This window comes from Cydia splendana, chromosome 1, assembly GCF_910591565.1.
Source record: "Cydia splendana chromosome 1, ilCydSple1.2, whole genome shotgun sequence".
Taxonomy (NCBI): Eukaryota; Metazoa; Arthropoda; class Insecta; order Lepidoptera; family Tortricidae; genus Cydia; species Cydia splendana.
In genome coordinates this window covers 19,433,165-19,451,461 of record NC_085960.1, presented here as the reverse complement: position 1 = coordinate 19,451,461, position 18,297 = coordinate 19,433,165, and the positions used below count along the sequence as shown (strand labels likewise).

Below are 18,297 nucleotides of genomic sequence, written 5' to 3'. Positions count from 1 at the left end.
TACCTACTCACATTCCGTCACGTGAGACATTCCGTTCGCGATAAACTCAAAAACTACTGAACGGATTTTCATGCGGTTTTCTACATATCAATAGAGTGATTCTTGAGGAAGGTTTCGGTGTATAATTTATTAAGGTTTTGTGTAACCCGTGCGAAGCCGGGGCGGGTAGCTAGTAAAATATTAAAATATAGGTACCTACGCTTAATTTTACCTCTATGATTAGGGGCTGTCCATAAATTACGTCATCGATTTTTGACGATTTTTGACCCCCCCCCCCTATAATCATCCAAAAATCATGCTTCAAATGACCCCTTTTCCTCCTACTTCATGCTACCGTCATCCGATGTCCAGACCCCCCCCCCCCTAATTTGAAATGACGTAATTTATGAATAGCCCCTTAGGGTCAGAGCAGAATGTATCAATAATTAGTATTGCTTTTTTTTTGCAGGTCCAGAAGGCGGTAACCTGTTCATATACCACCTGCCGCAGGAGTTCACCGATACGGATCTCGCATCGACCTTTTTACCCTTCGGGCACGTGATTTCGGCCAAAGTGTTCATAGACAAACAGACCAACCTCTCCAAGTGCTTCGGCTTCGTGTCCTATGACAACGCCGCCTCCGCACAGGCCGCGATACAAGCCATGAATGGCTTCCAAATAGGTACAAAAAGACTCAAAGTTCAATTGAAACGTTCCAAGGAACTCTCGAGACCGTACTAGACATAGACAACTTGTTCCTAGTGATTGATTTTTCAAAAAAAAACTAGAAACTATGCAAAGGTTGTAAGTATTTGAACGTTTGTTGTGATGTAAACCGGTGCACTTTGAACTGACAGATAGATAAGGTTCGTACGAAAACGCGAGTCCATGTGCACAGTTGTTAACTAATAAGTATAAGGTTAAGGTTTGTGTCAAAGGATTTATCGTTTCCAAAGTATTCCCCAAATTGTTTATTACTTATTCATATTTTTTAACTTATAAGTTTTAGTCACTTTAAGCGTAAGTTCAACGCGTTTTGCAAGCGATACTTTATGCACCAAAGAAATGGTACCTACCGAGCTAACAGTGTCGATTCATACGCTCATGGAATAACTCAAATTACGTACGTGTTAAAAATACCTATATATTTTGCCATCCAAAGCTTATTACCGGTGAACAAACGCCGGAACTACCAAATGAGTATTGCTACCTATTTTCATTGTTTTGTTCGTCATATTATAGAACAACTTTATATTTAGATACTTAAGTAGATATTTCTTCGTTATATTAATTTTCTGTGTTACCGATATAATTTGTTGTGTTAAAGTAATCCACGTGGCCATTGCAGTTTTTGTTCAAATAATATTAGAGTAACGAATCGATCTCAAAGTGATCAGTGTATTTATTTTACCTGACTTGTTGTCAATAGTGTACTTAAACTTGTAATTATGTTTGTAAGACTGCCTACCGTGAACGTTTCTATCGCTCTATTGACCCGAAATATGTGAATTATTCATATTACGTAGTAGATATCTCAAATGTTTTATTCAAATCACGATATGTATGTATATACATTGTATTTTTCTCCAGATATTCTTAATTCGTCTAAACACAAATTATAATACTGACTTTAGACCACAAGTCACACAAGTGAAATGGCTCTCACAAGGAAAAAGGTTGATTTCACGTGAAAATATACCGTGTGGATATTTGAGATATCTAGTACCTAGGTGCAAATCGTAAATATTTCCTTCTTGTCGTACTTGTTTGTGTGTAACATATATATATTATATATCTGTAAAGTAGATATTCAATTGAACCGTTTACTGGTCGACCGTCTAGGCCTAGGCTATATTCGGCGTACTACTGACAACCCATTACGGGGATTCGTTTTACCATAATCCCATGAGTCTTTTATTTAACACATCGAACACTGGACCTTTAGTCAAAATTTTATTAGGTTTAAGTATTTAATATTTAGAATATTTTCGTACGTAAGTTTGGTATTCGAACATCGCCCATTATGAGCACCAAAACATTCTGAAGAATATAGCTCGGCGACATTATTATGTTAATTGCTCATAACATGGGTTCAGGTACTTAAAACTGTTTGCCAATACATTTCACTTCTTATATCACTGGCACAGTTTGCTCTTTATATTGTACGTTATTATAATAATATAATTAAACTTTACTTCTTACACTTTTTGTAATTTTAGATGCTTTTCCTTTAATTATAATAACTCGAAGATGTAAGTAACTCATAAGAGGAAGTAACTCATGAGTGTTTAATTTAAACTTGTCAGAATCATCAGGCGTTGACTAGACCTAGAGGTACCTATCGATCGTATTTTATTTACTTGTGTAAATGATGTTTTACTAATTCGAGTTGTGCCGGCGCGTTATGTTCCAACTAGACACGAACGACCAATTTAAAAATGTAAAGTACCTAACCTGTCACTTTATGTAATAGACTTATAGTTAATATTCTACGTGTTTACTTTTGTCGTTTAAAGAACTGATGTAGATCATCATTGAAATAGCTTAATTAAATTTAGTTGAGTATTATATATTAAAGAGAGGATTATATGATGGTTTATAAGTTATTAACTCTAATTTAGTCATGTTTTGATGTCTGAAAAAAAGACAATATTTAGACTGAATAAGTTCCGTTGTAGGTGTTACAGTTAGTGATTCAGTCATTGTCTAGTGATTCCTTTAGGGTTCCGTAGAACCTACATGATTATAGCTTTTTGTCGTTCTTTTTTCTTGTTGTGAGATAAATTATTATTAGAAGGGGAATGTATTTCTTTAAATTTTATTTTAACGTTTTTGTAGGTTAATTAAAACATGGGACACGACCACGAGATCAGTCTGTTAACTTATAGGTATGATTTTAAAAATACTTGTCAAAAATGCTAGTGTGGAGGGTTTTTTACCTACTTAATATTTCTTAGGTATGTATAAGGGAGACCTCATTGTTGTTGTGCATAAAAAAATGCCTTTTGGACTTTGCATGTGAAATAAAGATTTCAGTTCTCGTAGATTAATGCTGTTACATCTGAGTTTCCTGCCAAAACACTGACAGCCAAAATTTGTAGTCATTATAAAGTTGTACAAATCCGTATTTGACATTTAATAAATTATTGTGTTCGTCCGACATTGAAGTTTACCAAGGCATGTGGGAAAATTTGAGAGAGGTAGCTGCACGAAGCGAAATAATAGACGTCATTACAATTTCCATCCAAGATAACATTTTGTTCTTCGTTTTATATAAAATTCGTATTATATAAAAAGATCAGCCATGGCGACTACTTTTTTATTTAGACGTATGGAAATTGCGTTGATAAATGATAATATATTTAAAAAAGGGACAAGATAGCATTTTGTATGTGTTGCCGTGACAAATTATATTTCGCTTCCTCGATTAAGGAACATGCTAAAGAAATGAGGAAATGGCCAAATATGTTCCATATGATCTATATTAAACTTTCGTGAGACATATTTTAAAATGTTTATACGACAACGGTTTCACTCACTTGAATTTTCAAAAATTTCACAATTGAATTGATTGAGAATTTTTTTTTGAATTCAAGTGAGTGAAACCGTTGTCGTATAAACATGTTCATTATGCATGAAATATCAAAGCAACAGAACGAGACAATATCTGATGCCGGGTTACTTTGCAAGTTTGCCGGGTTACTTTGCAGCGGACTCCCTCAGCAGCCAACAAGTCTCTGGGCATTTCTATTTAAAGTTGTACCCCCAACTTGCATTTTAGATTTTGGAATTTTTAAATTATTTCCACGAATCACGAGCCCTTTCGATCCAAATACAAGAAAAAAAGTGTCCCCAAAATTTCATACAAATTTTTGTTGTCCGTTTTGTTACGGTCATAGAAGGTTGTATTAAAACCGTAACCAAACGGACCAAAAATTTGGGGGACACGTTTTTTCTCAGTAAAAATGGAAAACGCTCGTGATTCTGGGTAGAAATAATATAAAAATTCCAAATTCTAACACAAAAAAATTTGGTACCACTTTAAATAGAAATGCCCCTCTATTATTTGTTTAGAATTTCATTTTACAAGCACTCCAAGAATGAGATGATTTTAGTGAGATTTATTAACATGTCACCCCGTCGTCCACACTGATAACTAACAATTCAGAAACCTTATTACAGAGACAAGAGGTTTACTATTGTCAGTTTAAAAATTAGTCTTATAGTTCTATGTTACTAATTTTACGTTATGCAAAACTGATGAAGTGTAAGTAGTTGCCAACCACACAGGTACCTAGCTCAACCTGCCGATGCTGGGAGTTAAATTTTATTTTCCTTATCCTGGATTATTGATATAGCTCATTAATTATAAGAACTGGCCAAATCCAGAACGACTACTAAACAAAGTAACTGCTAACTTCAGGTATTTTGTTACTTGTCAGCTTTATTGTATACCGCCATTTATTAAGTACCCATTCAATTTAGTTAATCTTTGTAACGAGTGTAAGAAAGAACATTTCTAAATTGACCCATAAATAGGACAGAATAATTAAGTCCATATTGTACCATGTCAGCATATCCTAAAATACGGACGTAAATTTATTTTTACACAATTTCGAGGCACCTTATTTAGTATACAATGGTAAAAAATTAATATAAAAGAACTGTTTTATACAACACCTGTTTTGTTGATATGAATGTAAATAAATGTCAAGTTTAAAAAACAAAATGTTTTGTTACTGATCTTGTCCTTATGTTTTTTAATGCGATGAATGAACAGAATCTCGCTCTCGCAAACACGAATGCACAGACTCAGGCAGAGTCTGGAGAGAAAAAAACTATTTAAAATGACGCTGACAGGCCCATGTTGCCTGCCGCGACAGTTGTGTGACCTCTCCACGATTGAACCACCCACCTACCCACCAAACCTACCAACAGTGGTAGAAAGAATGTATGATGGTCAACGAACAACCTGACGACGTTACAACTGCGTTATAATGAATGAATCATACGCCAGCTGAATTACAGCAGCAGGATCTTTTCCCTATCACGGAGTCTCGCTTGAGGAAGTAACTTTTCCTTTTTTTTAAAGATTGTGACCATAAACATTGTCAAATACAGCGTGATCTAATTTAGAGCGCAACCGTGAAAGCGCTCAGATGAGTAGGATCAAGATATAGGACTCATATCTACTACATATATTCCGACACCGCTAGATAAAGTAAGGACACTAAGCAGGAAGAATTTCGTACATTGACCAACCTGTTCCTATCTCTTTTGGCACGCGCGTAATTATATTGTTGTTCCGCCCATGATGCCGACGCCACTCCCCAATTTTTAATTTCTCAATGCCACTGTGCCACAGTAATATAATTGCGATACAGATAGGAACAGGCGGGTCAATGTACATTTTCGTGCTTAGCGTTCTTTCTTTAGCAAAAGATAGATGTTATCTTCTCGATCTCGACTATAATACGTCTTAACCTTTTGAACGCCAAGTACACCTAAAGTCGTCGCTACTTGTCGTGCCCACCGCGTCAGAGACAACTATAGATGTTATGATATGACGTACGCAGTCAGCCCGTCAAAGTAACCTTCACACTTTCAAGTAAGGTTTACACACACACACATTAGCTCGCTTGCGCCCGGGATCTTTTCTTAACGTGTCAGTGACGTTTTTGTTTATAACGTAAAGCGTTCAAAGGGTTAACTAGCTGGTTTGTTAGTGCACGATACCTTGCATTTTGAGACTATGCGCCGAAACTTGGCACAGTTGATTCTTAGCTGGTCTTGAGCAGATACAGACCGGGAGCCGTCGAGAGCCACCTCTCATTTAGTGGGGGGGAGGGGGGAAGTTCGATGCTGCCGCGCTTCACTTGGAGCAACATTTCTCTAAAACTATACCTATTAGGGCATGTGATAAATCATTTTCCGATAAATTAAGGATGAGAAATCTGTTTTTAGAACAAAAACAATGCACTTTCTGACAAAAAAAGAAGAATAAAGTAGAAAAGACTAAAAAACGTATTTTAGATTTTTTTATAATTACCAATTTTTTTTTAAAGTGTTGCAGAAATCTGAAAACAAAAAATATAGTCGTAAAGCTACACTTATTACGTTAAAAAAAAATATATAGTTTATTATAAAAATCTGTTGATAAATGGGAGATAAAAAAATAATATTTAGCGTGGGTAAGAGTGATCTCATATGAAGGTGGGAAGGTTACTTATAATTTGTTCTACAATCGTTTATTTTTTTTAGTTTTTCGTAAATAACTCGTAAACGGTAGCCCATAGCAAAAAAATATCTTTTACGTAAATAATCTATTTCAGATTTGTCATAAAATAAGTGCTACTTTTTTTCGCTAGGATCAATATAAAAAAAAGATATTAAAGGAAGAAAATAAATAGTAAGGTCCCCTTTTTTAGTCATTCGTAAATAACTCGTAAAGGATGGCCAATAGCAAAAAATATTTTTACACATGAATAATTAGCATAAAATTTCCTACAAAAAAGGTTATTCAAACTTTTTTGCTTGGATCAATATTTTAAACCCCTGACCTTAGAATTTATTTTCTCTCGTTAATATCGTTTTTAATATTGATCCTAGCGAAAAAGTTTGAATGACCTTTTTTGTAGGAAATTTTATGTAAATTATTCATGTAATAAAACATTTTTTGCTATTGGCCATCGTTTACGAGTTATTTACGAATGACTAAAAAAGGGGACCTTTGAATTTATTTTCTCCCTTCAATATTTTTTTTAATATTGATCCTAGCGAAACAAAGTAGCACTTACATTATAATAAATCTGAAACAGATTATTTACGTAAAAGATATTTTTTGCTGTGGGCTACCGTTTACGAGTTATTTACGAAAAACTAAAAAAAATAAACGATTGTAGAACAAATTATAAGTAACCTTCCCACCTTCATATGAGATCACTCTGACCCACGCTTAATATTATTTTTTATCTCCCATTTATCAACAGATTTGTATAATAAACCATATATCTTTTTAAACGTAATAAGTGTAGCTTTACGACTATATTTATTAATTTCAGATTACTGCAACGCTTTTTTAAAAAAAATGGTAACTATAAAAAATCTAAAATACGTTTTTTAGTCTTTTCTACTTTATGTTTTTTTTTTTGTTAGAAAGTGCATTGTTTTTGTTCTAAAAATAGATTCCTCATCCTTAATTTATCCGAAAATGATATATCACATGCCCTAATAGGTATAGTTTTAGAGAAATGTTGCTCCAAGTGAAGCGCGGCAGCGTCGAACTCCCCCCCTCCCCCCACTAAATGAGAGGTGGCTCTCGATGTCTCCCGGTCTGTACCTGCTCAAGACCAGCTAAGAACCAACTGTGGCAAGTTTCAGCGCATAGTCTCAAAGTGCAAGGTCCCCATACAACGGTGTGCACTAACCAGCTAAACTAGGATAAAACGTAAACACTTACTGGCATGTAAAGTGAACTTCAATAAAAATCTTCAAATTAGTCCTAAGTATATTTTATTCTAATCATTTCCTAGTTTAGGCATCTCCTCCGGTGTTATTTCTCCTTCTTCCTTTGGTTCAGTTACTTCATCTCTCTTCACTGACAACGGGTTGGACTTGATCACTCCGTTGTCGTCGGCATACGGCAATATGTCACATATAAGTGAGGACTCCACTCCGAGAATGTAGTGGCAGGTTCTTGGTTCTAGGAGATATAAGGAGACTTGAGCAGAGCTCGAGGAGTTTTCTAGGCACTTTAGCTTTACTTCGGTCTGCCGAGGCTTTCCGGTTTTATCGCAGATGTCCCCGCCGGAGTAGAAGTGGGTTATAGAAGTGCGCTGACCTGTAATTAAAGTAGATACTTAACCTAATTTTACGGTTAACTTTGCATACAAAATGTTCCTTGTTGGATCATGGTCAATATTTTCCAACAACAAAATCATTACATTCATTACAAGCATTGACGCCAAAAGGCTAGAAGAACTCATTACCTACAAGTCAACACCTAAGTACTATTTGATTAATATGCTTTGTTTCCGCTACCTAAAAGTTGTCTGGAAGAGATCGCTCTTTAGCGATAAGCCCACCTGTTGTCTGCCTGTATATTTAATTACTTGTATTTCGTTAAGCGGTATCTTTTTACTTCGAAGAGTGCGAAGATACGTTAGTTAGCTGGGCGTTGTGCAACCCGCACTAAACCTACCTATAGGCTTGGGCGCCTTGGCCTTGTTCTCCTTGATCCACTCGAGATGCGCCTGCTCATCGAACCGGCCCAGCATCAGCGTGGTCTTCTCGCCGTTGCGGTTCACGTGGTACTGCACCACGTGCCGCCCGTAGCAGAACTCGTACTTCCACCATCCGGTGCCCTGCAGGATTTGTTCATACAATTTTTAACCCGTGGAGGGCCCAGAACCCAGAACAGTATGGAGTATCACACTTCTGATATTAGGATGATACTGAACAAACGTAAGGTTGAAAAATTAAAACTTTAAAAGCATAATAGAAGGGAAGATTGAAGCGAACAGGATTTTTTAAGGGATATCAAGAAGAGCGTAGGTACATGGATCAAGTAAAGGAAAAAATCAACGTTGTGTCGTATCACGCTGTCAAGGAAGGAATGTATGTAGTCAGACATACATGGAAACTGCTCCACCGACAAGAGTCCACTTCTAAAATATATTTTTATGACTTAAGTATGGAGCAGTCAATTTTTTTTTACAATACAAACGCAAAGCGCGATGTAAAGTTGTTTGGCATGTTATCTGAACTGCAAAAATTTCGTATTTTTTCAGTTCTTACGGTGTTCTTAAATAACTATGGATTTTTGACATAAGTTGCTGTGTAATGTTGAAGTACATTAAAGGCTGACGCTTCACTCATCGCGCTTTGTGTTTTTATAAGATATTTTGTAAGATTACCCCATTAAGACAGTTCTCTCCGTTGAGGAAGGCTCTGACGGGTGAGTCGTCGGATATCATGGGCAGGGGTTTCTCGGCGACCTGCGTGGCCTTGGCGCTCTCCTGCGCGAGGTCATCGCCCTCGCCCAGTGGGTGCAATTCGAACTTCAAGTGCGTTTCACCGTCCTGATAAACAAAAAACATTTTTCCAAGCTTTTATTTAACTGGCAATGTTTGCAATTATGTTTGTTCGAGTCAAATCTTGCACTAGATTACACCCACTTCAAATTATTCGATAGAGCTGAAACTTCAGACACGTTTGCGTAAGTTGGGTGACTATGCAATATTACGGTACCGTCGTCGAGCTGATCTGATACGCCAAAGACGATAGGCCAAAGGTATGGTGCCCTCTTTTCGAGCGATAGCGCCCATACCTTTGGCCTACTCTCGAGTAGATGGCGATACTTTTTGACATGTAACAAATTTAACACATATCAGTGAAAAAATAAGGATCAAAGTCAAATGGCGTTCTAAAAGTGTTAATCATGTGTGTCGAAAGATGGCAGTAAATGTACTGACTACATAATTTACTTTGACAATATTCCTCTAGTCTAAATTCTCTTTGGTACCACAAAACATAAATATGGTGCCATACAGCGCTACCTAAGTCCCCAATTCGCATTGGGCCAGCGTGGGGACTATAGCCCAAGCCCTCTTGCGAGTGAGAGGAGGCCTATGCCCAGCAGTGGGACGTATATAGGCTGAATGACGATACAGCGCCACCTAGTTCTGTTGTCGAACTAAGGCAACGATATTTTCTTACTCTTGATATCTCTTTTATACTGGGTCAAGCAGATCTTGTCAGTAGAAAAAGGTGGCAAATTTGAAAAATGTAGGCGCGAAGGGATATCGTCTCATAGAAAATTTGAATTTCGCGCCTTTTTTTACTCTACATTCATCTATACATTTATCTATACATTCAACTCTTCGGAATAGGGGGCTATTCATAAATTACGTCATTTCAAATTAGGGGGGGGGGGGGGTCTGGACATCGGATGACGGTAGCATGAAGTAGGAGGAAATGGGGTCATTTGAAGCATGATTTTTGGATGATTATAGGGGGGGGGGGTCAAAAATCGTCAAAAATCGATGACGTAATTTATGGACAGCCCCTAGGTGTAGAATATGGTTGTGGAATGGAAAAGTATGTAAAATTTTCATATATTTTTTAGATATACCTTAATCAATAATAATATGTGGTGCTTCAGTATGAATAAAAAAACGAATTACCTTTTCAATTTTCTCAACTTTCAACACCGCTAGTATGTCCTTAGCGTCACCGTCCTTAACATGCCAACAAAAAGTTACATACAAGCATCTATAACTAAATAACAACACTACCTACTAAATAAAACATTAACAAGTCTCCTTCAAAAGTGGCAATGAAAAAAAACAATACAGGAAAGGTTTTAATATTAAAGCAATCTACAAGGGAATACAGAATTAATAAAAGACTTCAAAACAACTAGGTGCCTACTTAAAGTTGGTTATCAGTTATCACTCTTTCACTTGCATTTAACTAATTCAATAATTTTAATTAATAAACTATCCGTTATTTCAAAGTCTACTAAAAATACTAACAAACGGAAATAGTTCAAACCTTCACTCAATAATAACAATAATCTACAGAAAGTACAGAAAAACAATATTAGCAAAAGTAATAAAACAATAGCAAAAACAATAACAATATTTAACATATAGGTACATAATAATATCATACTTACATTGCTCAGTCTAATAGTCTGATGATGGAACCTCATACTATCCACCTCCGCTTTCAGTAAACTTCTAGGTTTCTTTGGCGAGTCTCCAACGGGAATGCAATTAATGATATTCTCGCCAACTTCCTTGGATTTAAACTGAGGATGTTCGCAGAGCAAAGGCGATAGTATGATGATTTCATACTCGCATGTGGACGTCTCCTTGAAGGAGTACACCTCGTGCTTGCCGTGCGCGTAGCAAACGTACTGGACGCGGGTCACGCGCGGTTTGTTGCTGAGATCGCAGAGCGTGCCTGATACATAAGCAGTCCTTTATAATCTGCCGGTCTAGCACATGATTGGCGCGACAGTATCTCGCGGCCGGCGAGATAGACTTCCCGTACCCTCTTTTGTTAACATAGTTAGAATAAGACAGGTAGTCTATCTCGCCTTGAGATACTGTCGCGCCAATCATGTGCTTGGCCTACTGGCACAGTTTAAAATGAAAGATACCTATATCAATTAAAATTCCATGTTTCAGCTGAGTTGCACCAGCTGTGGTCACGGAAAGACTGACGTCCCAACAAATGTCAACGGAGATATTAATAAAACACCACTAAACTACCCGAAATTAGTTTATAAAAATGTTCGGGGTAGACAAAGAAATTGCAGCTACCCGTTAAAGTTTTACCGTTTAGTTTTAAGTTAAGTGCCGTGGACAATAAACATTAAACTTTAACGGGTAGCTGCAATTTCTTTGTCTACCCCGAACATTTTTATAAACTAATTTCGGGTAGTTTAGTGGTGTTTTATTAATATCTCCGTTGACATTTGTTGGGACGTCAGTCTTTCCGTGACCACAGCTGGTGCAACTCAGCTGAAACATCGGAATTAAAGGTAAAAATAATGAAATTATATCGCGGTAGACCCGTTTGTGTAATTAAATATGTGTACAAAATTCCATGTGGCAAGACATCTCAAATTCTACAGCGTTTTAAGCATTGTTTCTGTATAAATGGATTCATGCATACTTTATGCAGCAAACTTATGAATTATGGCATATATGTATATGCAGCAATGGAAGAGCTTTTTAGGATACTAGTAGTTGTAATTATCTTAAAAGCATTGGAATAGAAAGGGATCCAATTCATCTTCAGCCATAAGAATGACACCCCAATGACATATTATTACATATTTTGCTGGCTCACCATCATCCATAACCATCTCTACATAGGGCAGCACCATGCCTTCAACCTTAGTGGTCCGAGGAGATGCCATGGATTCCTGTGGTGCCTTAGCCTGCTCCTCCAGCTTGGTTTGTTTGTCCATGCTCCAATGGCCCAGAAAGTACTCTTGAGATTTCACAACTTTGCCTGGAATCCAGGAAATGGAATGAATGTGTTTATTACAATTACAATGTAAAAATTATAGTAATTATCAGTGATCGGGAATCTGGTTGCCACGCTGTGTGATCTAGTAGAATTTTTTGTATGGATATGGAAGTAAGCCCGCAATATGGATTGAATTTTTCACAAAAATGCTATCTAAATAGTGTTGAAATACAATTACCTAACCTAAAGTGTAATTCTATGGAACTTGCTAACTATGTAAACAAACCGCCATATTGAAATTGTGAAAGAATGATGAATTTACTAGTGACTTTTGTTTTGTTTTTGTTAACAAGTTCCATAGAATAACACTTTACTAAAAACCTTTTATAAGATAAAAAACATTATTTATAACTGATAGTGGCAATCAAATCCCCAATCACTGGTAATTATGTATACAATTTGTAGTCAATTTGCCCAATGGAAAAACTTAATTTTTAGTTTTTCTTTAGACTTACCCTCTCTTTCCTCATGATACTGCTTTATATAACGCCCATGGCAAACCTCATAGCTCCAATAGCTTTCCAGACGATATGAGCATATCTTCTGTGCAAACAGTGGCTTCAGCAACTCAATTGGAGATGGTCCGTCATACTCTTCTATCCTTGCGGTCTCTTTGGTTCGTAGCTCTGGCAAGTGACACTCATATTTCTCTTTGTTTGACGTTGTTACTAAATGGATTTCTTTGTTCTGTAACATTAAATGTGTAAATGTAGTTTAATTATTATGAATTATGAAGTTAAAGACCCTAATATTTGTTAGGTTAGGTTCTATTATTAGTTATTTACTAAGTGTCGATACTAGTAGAATTTTTATGAGTTTTATAAACACCTGTGGTTTTGTTTCCCCATCGACTAGATTTTCCAATGCTTCATCAGCACCGGGCCAGTTAATACCAAACAATATACTATCATCGAATCCCTTGTAATCATGTTCGATAGACAATACGAATCCAACAGCAGTTAACACTAATAAACCAAGACTCCTCATTTTCAATATAATATCACACAATCATCATTCACTATAAAATTAATCCATAATTTCAGCAAAATGTACACGAAAAGTAACAGCTTAGTATTGTAATGTAGCTAAATTAGAAGTACAGTGCCAATATCAAAAAGCAATATTGTTTTACGATTCACGGTTACTATTCAATTTATTCGAATAATAATCCAATGAGCTGGAGCTATGCAAGACAGCCACGACTGATAAGAAACTGACAGATATGTTGTTTTAAGAAAATTCGACCATATCAATGTAGGTTTAAACCATTTTATCGCTTGAGCATTTTAGCAAAATGATACTTTTTTTTTATTCGTCCTGCTGGACAGGCTAAGACCAAAGGCCATACTGCCTCGTCTTCGGTGAGATTAAAAGCCATAACTAGGGAATGCAAATCGGTTATTTTTTGTATGGAAATAACCGCGGTTTCGGTTAATAACCGATAATTTCCATACAAAAAATAACCGAAAATAACCGATTTGCATTCCCTAGCCATAACACACTATCGCACCGCACCGCGACCTTGGTGCGTCGCACCAATAAGTGAGAGCGAGAAACAGATATCTCCTCCTCTCCTCCTCGCTCTCACTTATGGGTGCGACGCATCAAGGTCGTGGTGCGGTGCGATAGTGTGTTACCCATGTGTTACCACTAGCATTTCTGTACGGTAGTACTATTATTTATTCTGTGGCAATATTTATTTTTCTAGCATTGTCTGTGGGCATAGCGCATGACAAAATGACATGAAAAAGGGCGGGAAACCGAAAAGACAAGGCGGATTTTTTGAAAATATTTCAACTAAAGTGTTTAAAGTCCTTTTTTATTGACAAAACCAAGTTATTTTTTCCTTACTAACTATAAATAATTGCTGTTAATTGAATTTGTGATTATATTCAGTGAATGAGCCCAGGACGCGGGGGTGCGGGCGGCGGCCCCTCCCCCATGGAAACAGAAACCGCCAAAACTACAACAAAAAGAAGAAATAAAGATGTTTCCGATACAGAAGTCACATCATGTAAGCAAAAAATGACATACATACAAAGTCGTCGCGGTCTCTTCAAAGACCACAACCCCATATATGAAGATTTGACTAAAAGAGAGTACCCCGTACTACTACAATCTGCTTCAAATGAACTGACTCATAAAGTCCCCTTGGACATCCTCAAAGTGAATGGAATATTAAAAGAGATTACTGGGGTGCAATATGTAAAGGCGGCGGGTAACTTTTTTGTCAAAGTTTATTTCGGATGTGCCAAGGATGCAAATGCATTTTTGCTAAACAAACCACTACTACAAGCAAATACTTGGAAGGCAACAATCCCATATGACAGTATAGAGTGCCAAGGAATTATCCGTGCTCCTGTGGATCTAAGTGAAGAGACATTGCTCGAGGACTTGAAAGCGAGTTGTATGATTCTTGGTGTTAAGCGCTTTACCAAAAAACAGGACAATGGGCAATACAAACCACTCCCAACCGTCCTGGTTACATTTATGGCCTCGTCTAGACCTGACCATGTGATCTACGATCATATATGGATGCCAGTACAGGAATACATCAGACCCCTGCTTCAGTGCTTCAGATGTTATAAGTTTGGACATGGCAGCGGAGCTTGCAAAAGCACTCAAGTATGTTCCATTTGTTCGGCGGGACATTTTTATAAGGAATGTACCACACCATCGAACTTCAAGTGCTCAAACTGTAGTGGACCCCATTCGGCAGTTTCTTATACCTGTCCAGTTAAGGCAGAAAAAAATGCACAAATTAAGAACAAAATAAATGGCAAATTCTCTTATGCAACTGCAGCTGCAGTAGCTGTAACACCTAATACCAGTAATAATCTAAACAGCAAGATTTCAAAAACTCCTGCTAAAACACCTCACGGACGTGCTATGATTGCTGACATTATTAATTCTGATATTGTTCTTAATGCAATCACCAAAACAATTTTAGAATTAATGAAGAAAAAAGAAGTCAAAAATACTTCCTCTGGTCCTATGCCAATATCATCCCAAATGATTAAGGAGCTGCTTGTAACAAGTTTTACTACTTAAACTATGGATAGGTTGGGTATCAAACAATTAAAAATACTTCATTGGAACTCCAGAAGTCTATTTCCAAAACTAGGTCAACTTGTAAATTTTTTGCAAGGCTGTGACGAGAGTGTTGACATCATACTATTTAATGAAACTTGGCTGACCCCTAGCAAAATTATTAAATTGCCCGGGTTTACTGTAATTAGAAGAGACTCTAACCATCCGCATGGCGGTGTTGCAATTGCAATTCGTTCCAAATACAAGTTCAGTATTGTCAACACTTTATCACAGTACCATTTTCAAAATATATTAATCAATATTAACATTCATAATTTTTCTCTAGATTTGTTATGTGTATATGCTCCTCCACCTCCGAATGGTAAGTTTACTATAGATTCATTGAAAGATTCGTGTTCAAAATTTGTAAGTAATAATCGTCTGATAATAGGTGACTTCAACGCACATCACTCATCTTGGAGTTCAAGAGTCAATGATGGAAGGGGTAAAGCTCTTCATGCTTTTGTGGAGAATTCTGATTTAATTTGTTTGAATGATGGCACTATCACCACTTTCGCTCCGTTTGGCCAACAAGGTAATGTTTTGGATTTGGTATTCGCATCTCGAGCTCTTAGTTCTAGTTGTTCGGTATCTGTGCTTGATGACCTTCTTAGTAGTAATCACTTCCCTTTGCTCATTAATGTAGTTTTTGACTCGCCCACTCCTACATGTTATTCTAATAACTTATCTAATCCTCAACAAGATGATAATTCGCTAACTAAGGTAAATTTTAAAAAGATTGACTGGTGTAAGTTTAACAAGTTATGTGAAGATAAATTTGAAGTTTTTGAATTTGTTGATAACCCTCTAGTAAACTATACAAAGTATTTGAGTATTTTACATGACATCTTAATGACATTTACAAAAAAAAGTTACCATCATAAAAATAAATGCTTAAAAGCTACCCCGTGGTGGAATGATGAATGTGACCGTGTAGTTTTACAAGCTAAAATTGCCTTAAGATCTTACAAACAATATCCTTCTATGGAGAATTACATTATATACAAAAAAGTAGATGCTTTAAAGAAAAGAACATTATTTGAAATTAAACGTGTGAGTTGGTTGAATCTTTGTTCCTCATTTAATCGCATGACATCGAGTAAAATTATTTGGGATTATATACGTAGATTTAAACATGCAAAACTGAATTCTGTTTCTTCATCTCCTAATTTTTTTCAAAATCCTGACAATGCGACATCGTTTTTAGACAAAATTGCTTCCGACAATAATCATATATCAAATTGTGACCTTAATGAGTACTTTGAGAGTCGTGGCTGTCCGGAAGCTCAATGGATGGTCAAGCCATTTTCTATTAGTGAGTTTTTAGCTGCATTAGAAAATAAAAAAGAAACTTCGCCTGGTCCTGATTTAATTTCTTACAAAGTAATTAAAAACTTACCTCTTCATGCCAAGGAAATACTGTGTAAAATATTTAATGATTTGTGGCAAAGTAATTGTATTCCCCCAACGTGGAAAACGCAACATGTCGTTCCGATATTAAAACCCTATAAGGATTCTAATTGTGTTGAGTCATATAGGCCTATTTCCTTAACATCTTGCTTTGCGAAAGTTTTTGAAACCATGTTAAAAAATAGACTAGAGTGGTTTACTGAAAAGAGCAAAGTCATTCCAAGTACTCAATATGGTTTTCGAAAAGGTAAAAGCACAATAGATAATTTAAGTTGTTTAATTGGGGATATTAAGAACAATTTTCGTTCTAATCAATATACTTTGGCGGTTTTTTTAGACATTAAAGGGGCGTTTGATAACATAGATCACTCATACCTTATTAAAAGTTTGTCTTTATTAGGGTTTCCTGGTCATATTTTACGTTGGTTATTCAATTTTCTTAATAATCGATCTCTAACTCTAAAAGTTAGATCTTCGTTAATAGGTTCTAAAGTTTCTACAAAGGGTACTCCTCAAGGTTCTGTATTATCTCCTCTTATATTCATTCTAAGTTTGGTTTGTTTCATGAAACAAATTCCGGCTTCTGTTAAGCACTTATTTTACGCTGATGATTTGGTGTTATATGTAAATTGTAAAGACATAAAAATTGGTGAATCTATTATGAACAGTTGTCTGCGTAATATTCATAACATATTAACAAATTCACTAAAACTTGAGGTTAATGTTTCCAAATCTTCTGTAATTCTCTTTTCTCAAAATGGCTTACATTATCCTCAAATTTTATACAATTCTAACGTTATTCCTGCTCAGTCTTTTGTCAAATACGTTGGCCTATTTCTTGATTATGATCTTTCTTGGAAAACTCATATTGATACAATTTCTAAAAGAGCCGAATTGGGTTTAAACATATTGAAGTCGTTAACTGGAGTAAAATGGGGAGCAGACCCAAAGGTCCTTAAAACGATATACAGGGTGGAAAGGCACGACGATCCTTCCCGGAAGTATTAGGTCGTTTAAGTGATACAGAGACTATTGGTAATGGTAAGAATCGTTAATTGAGTAAAAAATAAAAATTGCAAAAATACTACTTTTTAACTGTGGTGATAACCCTATAGCATGTGCACATGACGGCTAGATTAAGGATCTCCGTCGGGAAAGCTCGGGACTTTACACTTTTTTCCGATCGTTGACAGTATCGCAATGATGTATGAATGACGCATAAATGTCAAATAAATCAAATGCATGCAAAAATATTACAAACAATTTTATTACTTTCTTAGATAATTACTTTTTTCCAATATTTAATACTATCTTCTTTTCACATACGGTGTTCAAATGTACCTCCGTGTATTACAACGCCGCCGCAGCCCGTACCCGAGTATGTCGATGCACATGCGATATAGTGTATGCTCTTCGTCATTTATCCTCCGCAGAAAGCACCAATTAGCCTTTGTCTCATTTCGTCCGCAGTTTCACATTCCGTTTGGTTTGGTACACCATATCTTTTACACAGCCCCACAAATTTAAATAGCCACGAGCATCTAACATTTTTATTTGAAGAATATGACATTCAATAAGTATAGTTCAATGAAAATTTAATTTCAAACATCAGACGTCTTGTCTATTTCCTACCACGCAAGAAGGTTTGTTAGTTTGGTATTGAAGAAGTATTTATTCTTGATTTATTCTTAGTATTTCATTTTTGCAAGTTCATTTGGTGCAACTAACACAACCTACATGTAATTTTTTATTATTTTAAATAGTTTCCAATTA

At 36.2% G+C, this 18,297-nt stretch overlaps 3 protein-coding genes across 14 annotated transcripts in view; 2 read left to right on the top strand and 1 right to left on the bottom strand.

Annotated features, from left to right (window-relative positions):
• LOC134791730 (CUGBP Elav-like family member 1-A) overlaps positions 1-4,708 on the top strand; it is a 386,209-nt gene extending 381,501 nt beyond the window's left edge. For all 11 annotated transcript variants that reach the window (XM_063762886.1, XM_063762926.1, XM_063762859.1 and 8 more), the window contains one exon: positions 449-4,708. In XM_063762886.1, coding sequence (XP_063618956.1) covers positions 449-720 — 272 coding nt within the window. In that variant the 3' untranslated portion in view covers positions 721-4,708. The remainder of the gene's footprint in view (positions 1-448) is intronic.
• A 2,777-nt stretch (positions 4,709-7,485) lies between these two features.
• Positions 7,486-13,126, bottom strand: LOC134791813 (endoplasmic reticulum lectin 1). Of its 2 annotated transcripts, XM_063762953.1 has the most exons (8): positions 12,853-13,123; positions 12,480-12,711; positions 11,842-12,006; positions 10,658-10,947; positions 10,164-10,217; positions 8,895-9,059; positions 8,180-8,342; positions 7,486-7,819 (listed from the first exon to the last, which is right to left on the bottom strand). In XM_063762953.1, the coding sequence occupies exons 1-8, from the start codon at positions 13,009-13,011 to the stop codon at positions 7,497-7,499; spliced, it is 1,551 nt and encodes a 516-aa protein (XP_063619023.1). In that variant the 5' UTR covers positions 13,012-13,123; the 3' UTR covers positions 7,486-7,496. The 2 variants fall into 2 exon arrangements, with proteins under 2 accessions (XP_063619023.1, XP_063619030.1); XM_063762960.1 differs by lacking the exon at positions 10,164-10,217 and having other exon boundaries at positions 12,853-13,126.
• A 752-nt stretch (positions 13,127-13,878) lies between these two features.
• Positions 13,879-16,993, top strand: LOC134791467 (uncharacterized). Its single transcript, XM_063762502.1, has one exon. The coding sequence runs from the start codon at positions 13,924-13,926 to the stop codon at positions 15,073-15,075; it is 1,152 nt and encodes a 383-aa protein (XP_063618572.1). The 5' UTR covers positions 13,879-13,923; the 3' UTR covers positions 15,076-16,993.
• Positions 16,994-18,297: the final 1,304 nt, after the last annotated feature.

What these genes read in the sequence shown, in the direction of transcription:
- LOC134791813 (XM_063762953.1), bottom strand. Translation starts at nt 13,011, where the DNA reads ATGAGGAGTCTTGGTTTATTAGTGTTAACTGCTGTTGGATTCGTATTG. An exon ending in AAGTTGAGAAAATTGAAAAG is followed by an intron (nt 9,060 to 10,163) that starts GTAATTCGTTTT and finishes TTTGTTTATCAG; the next exon opens with GACGGTGAAACGCACTTGAA. An exon ending in GAGAGAACTGTCTTAATGGG is followed by an intron (nt 8,343 to 8,894) that starts GTAATCTTACAA and finishes CAAATCCTGCAG; the next exon opens with GGCACCGGATGGTGGAAGTA.
- LOC134791467 (XM_063762502.1), top strand. Translation starts at nt 13,924, where the DNA reads ATGAGCCCAGGACGCGGGGGTGCGGGCGGCGGCCCCTCCCCCATGGAA.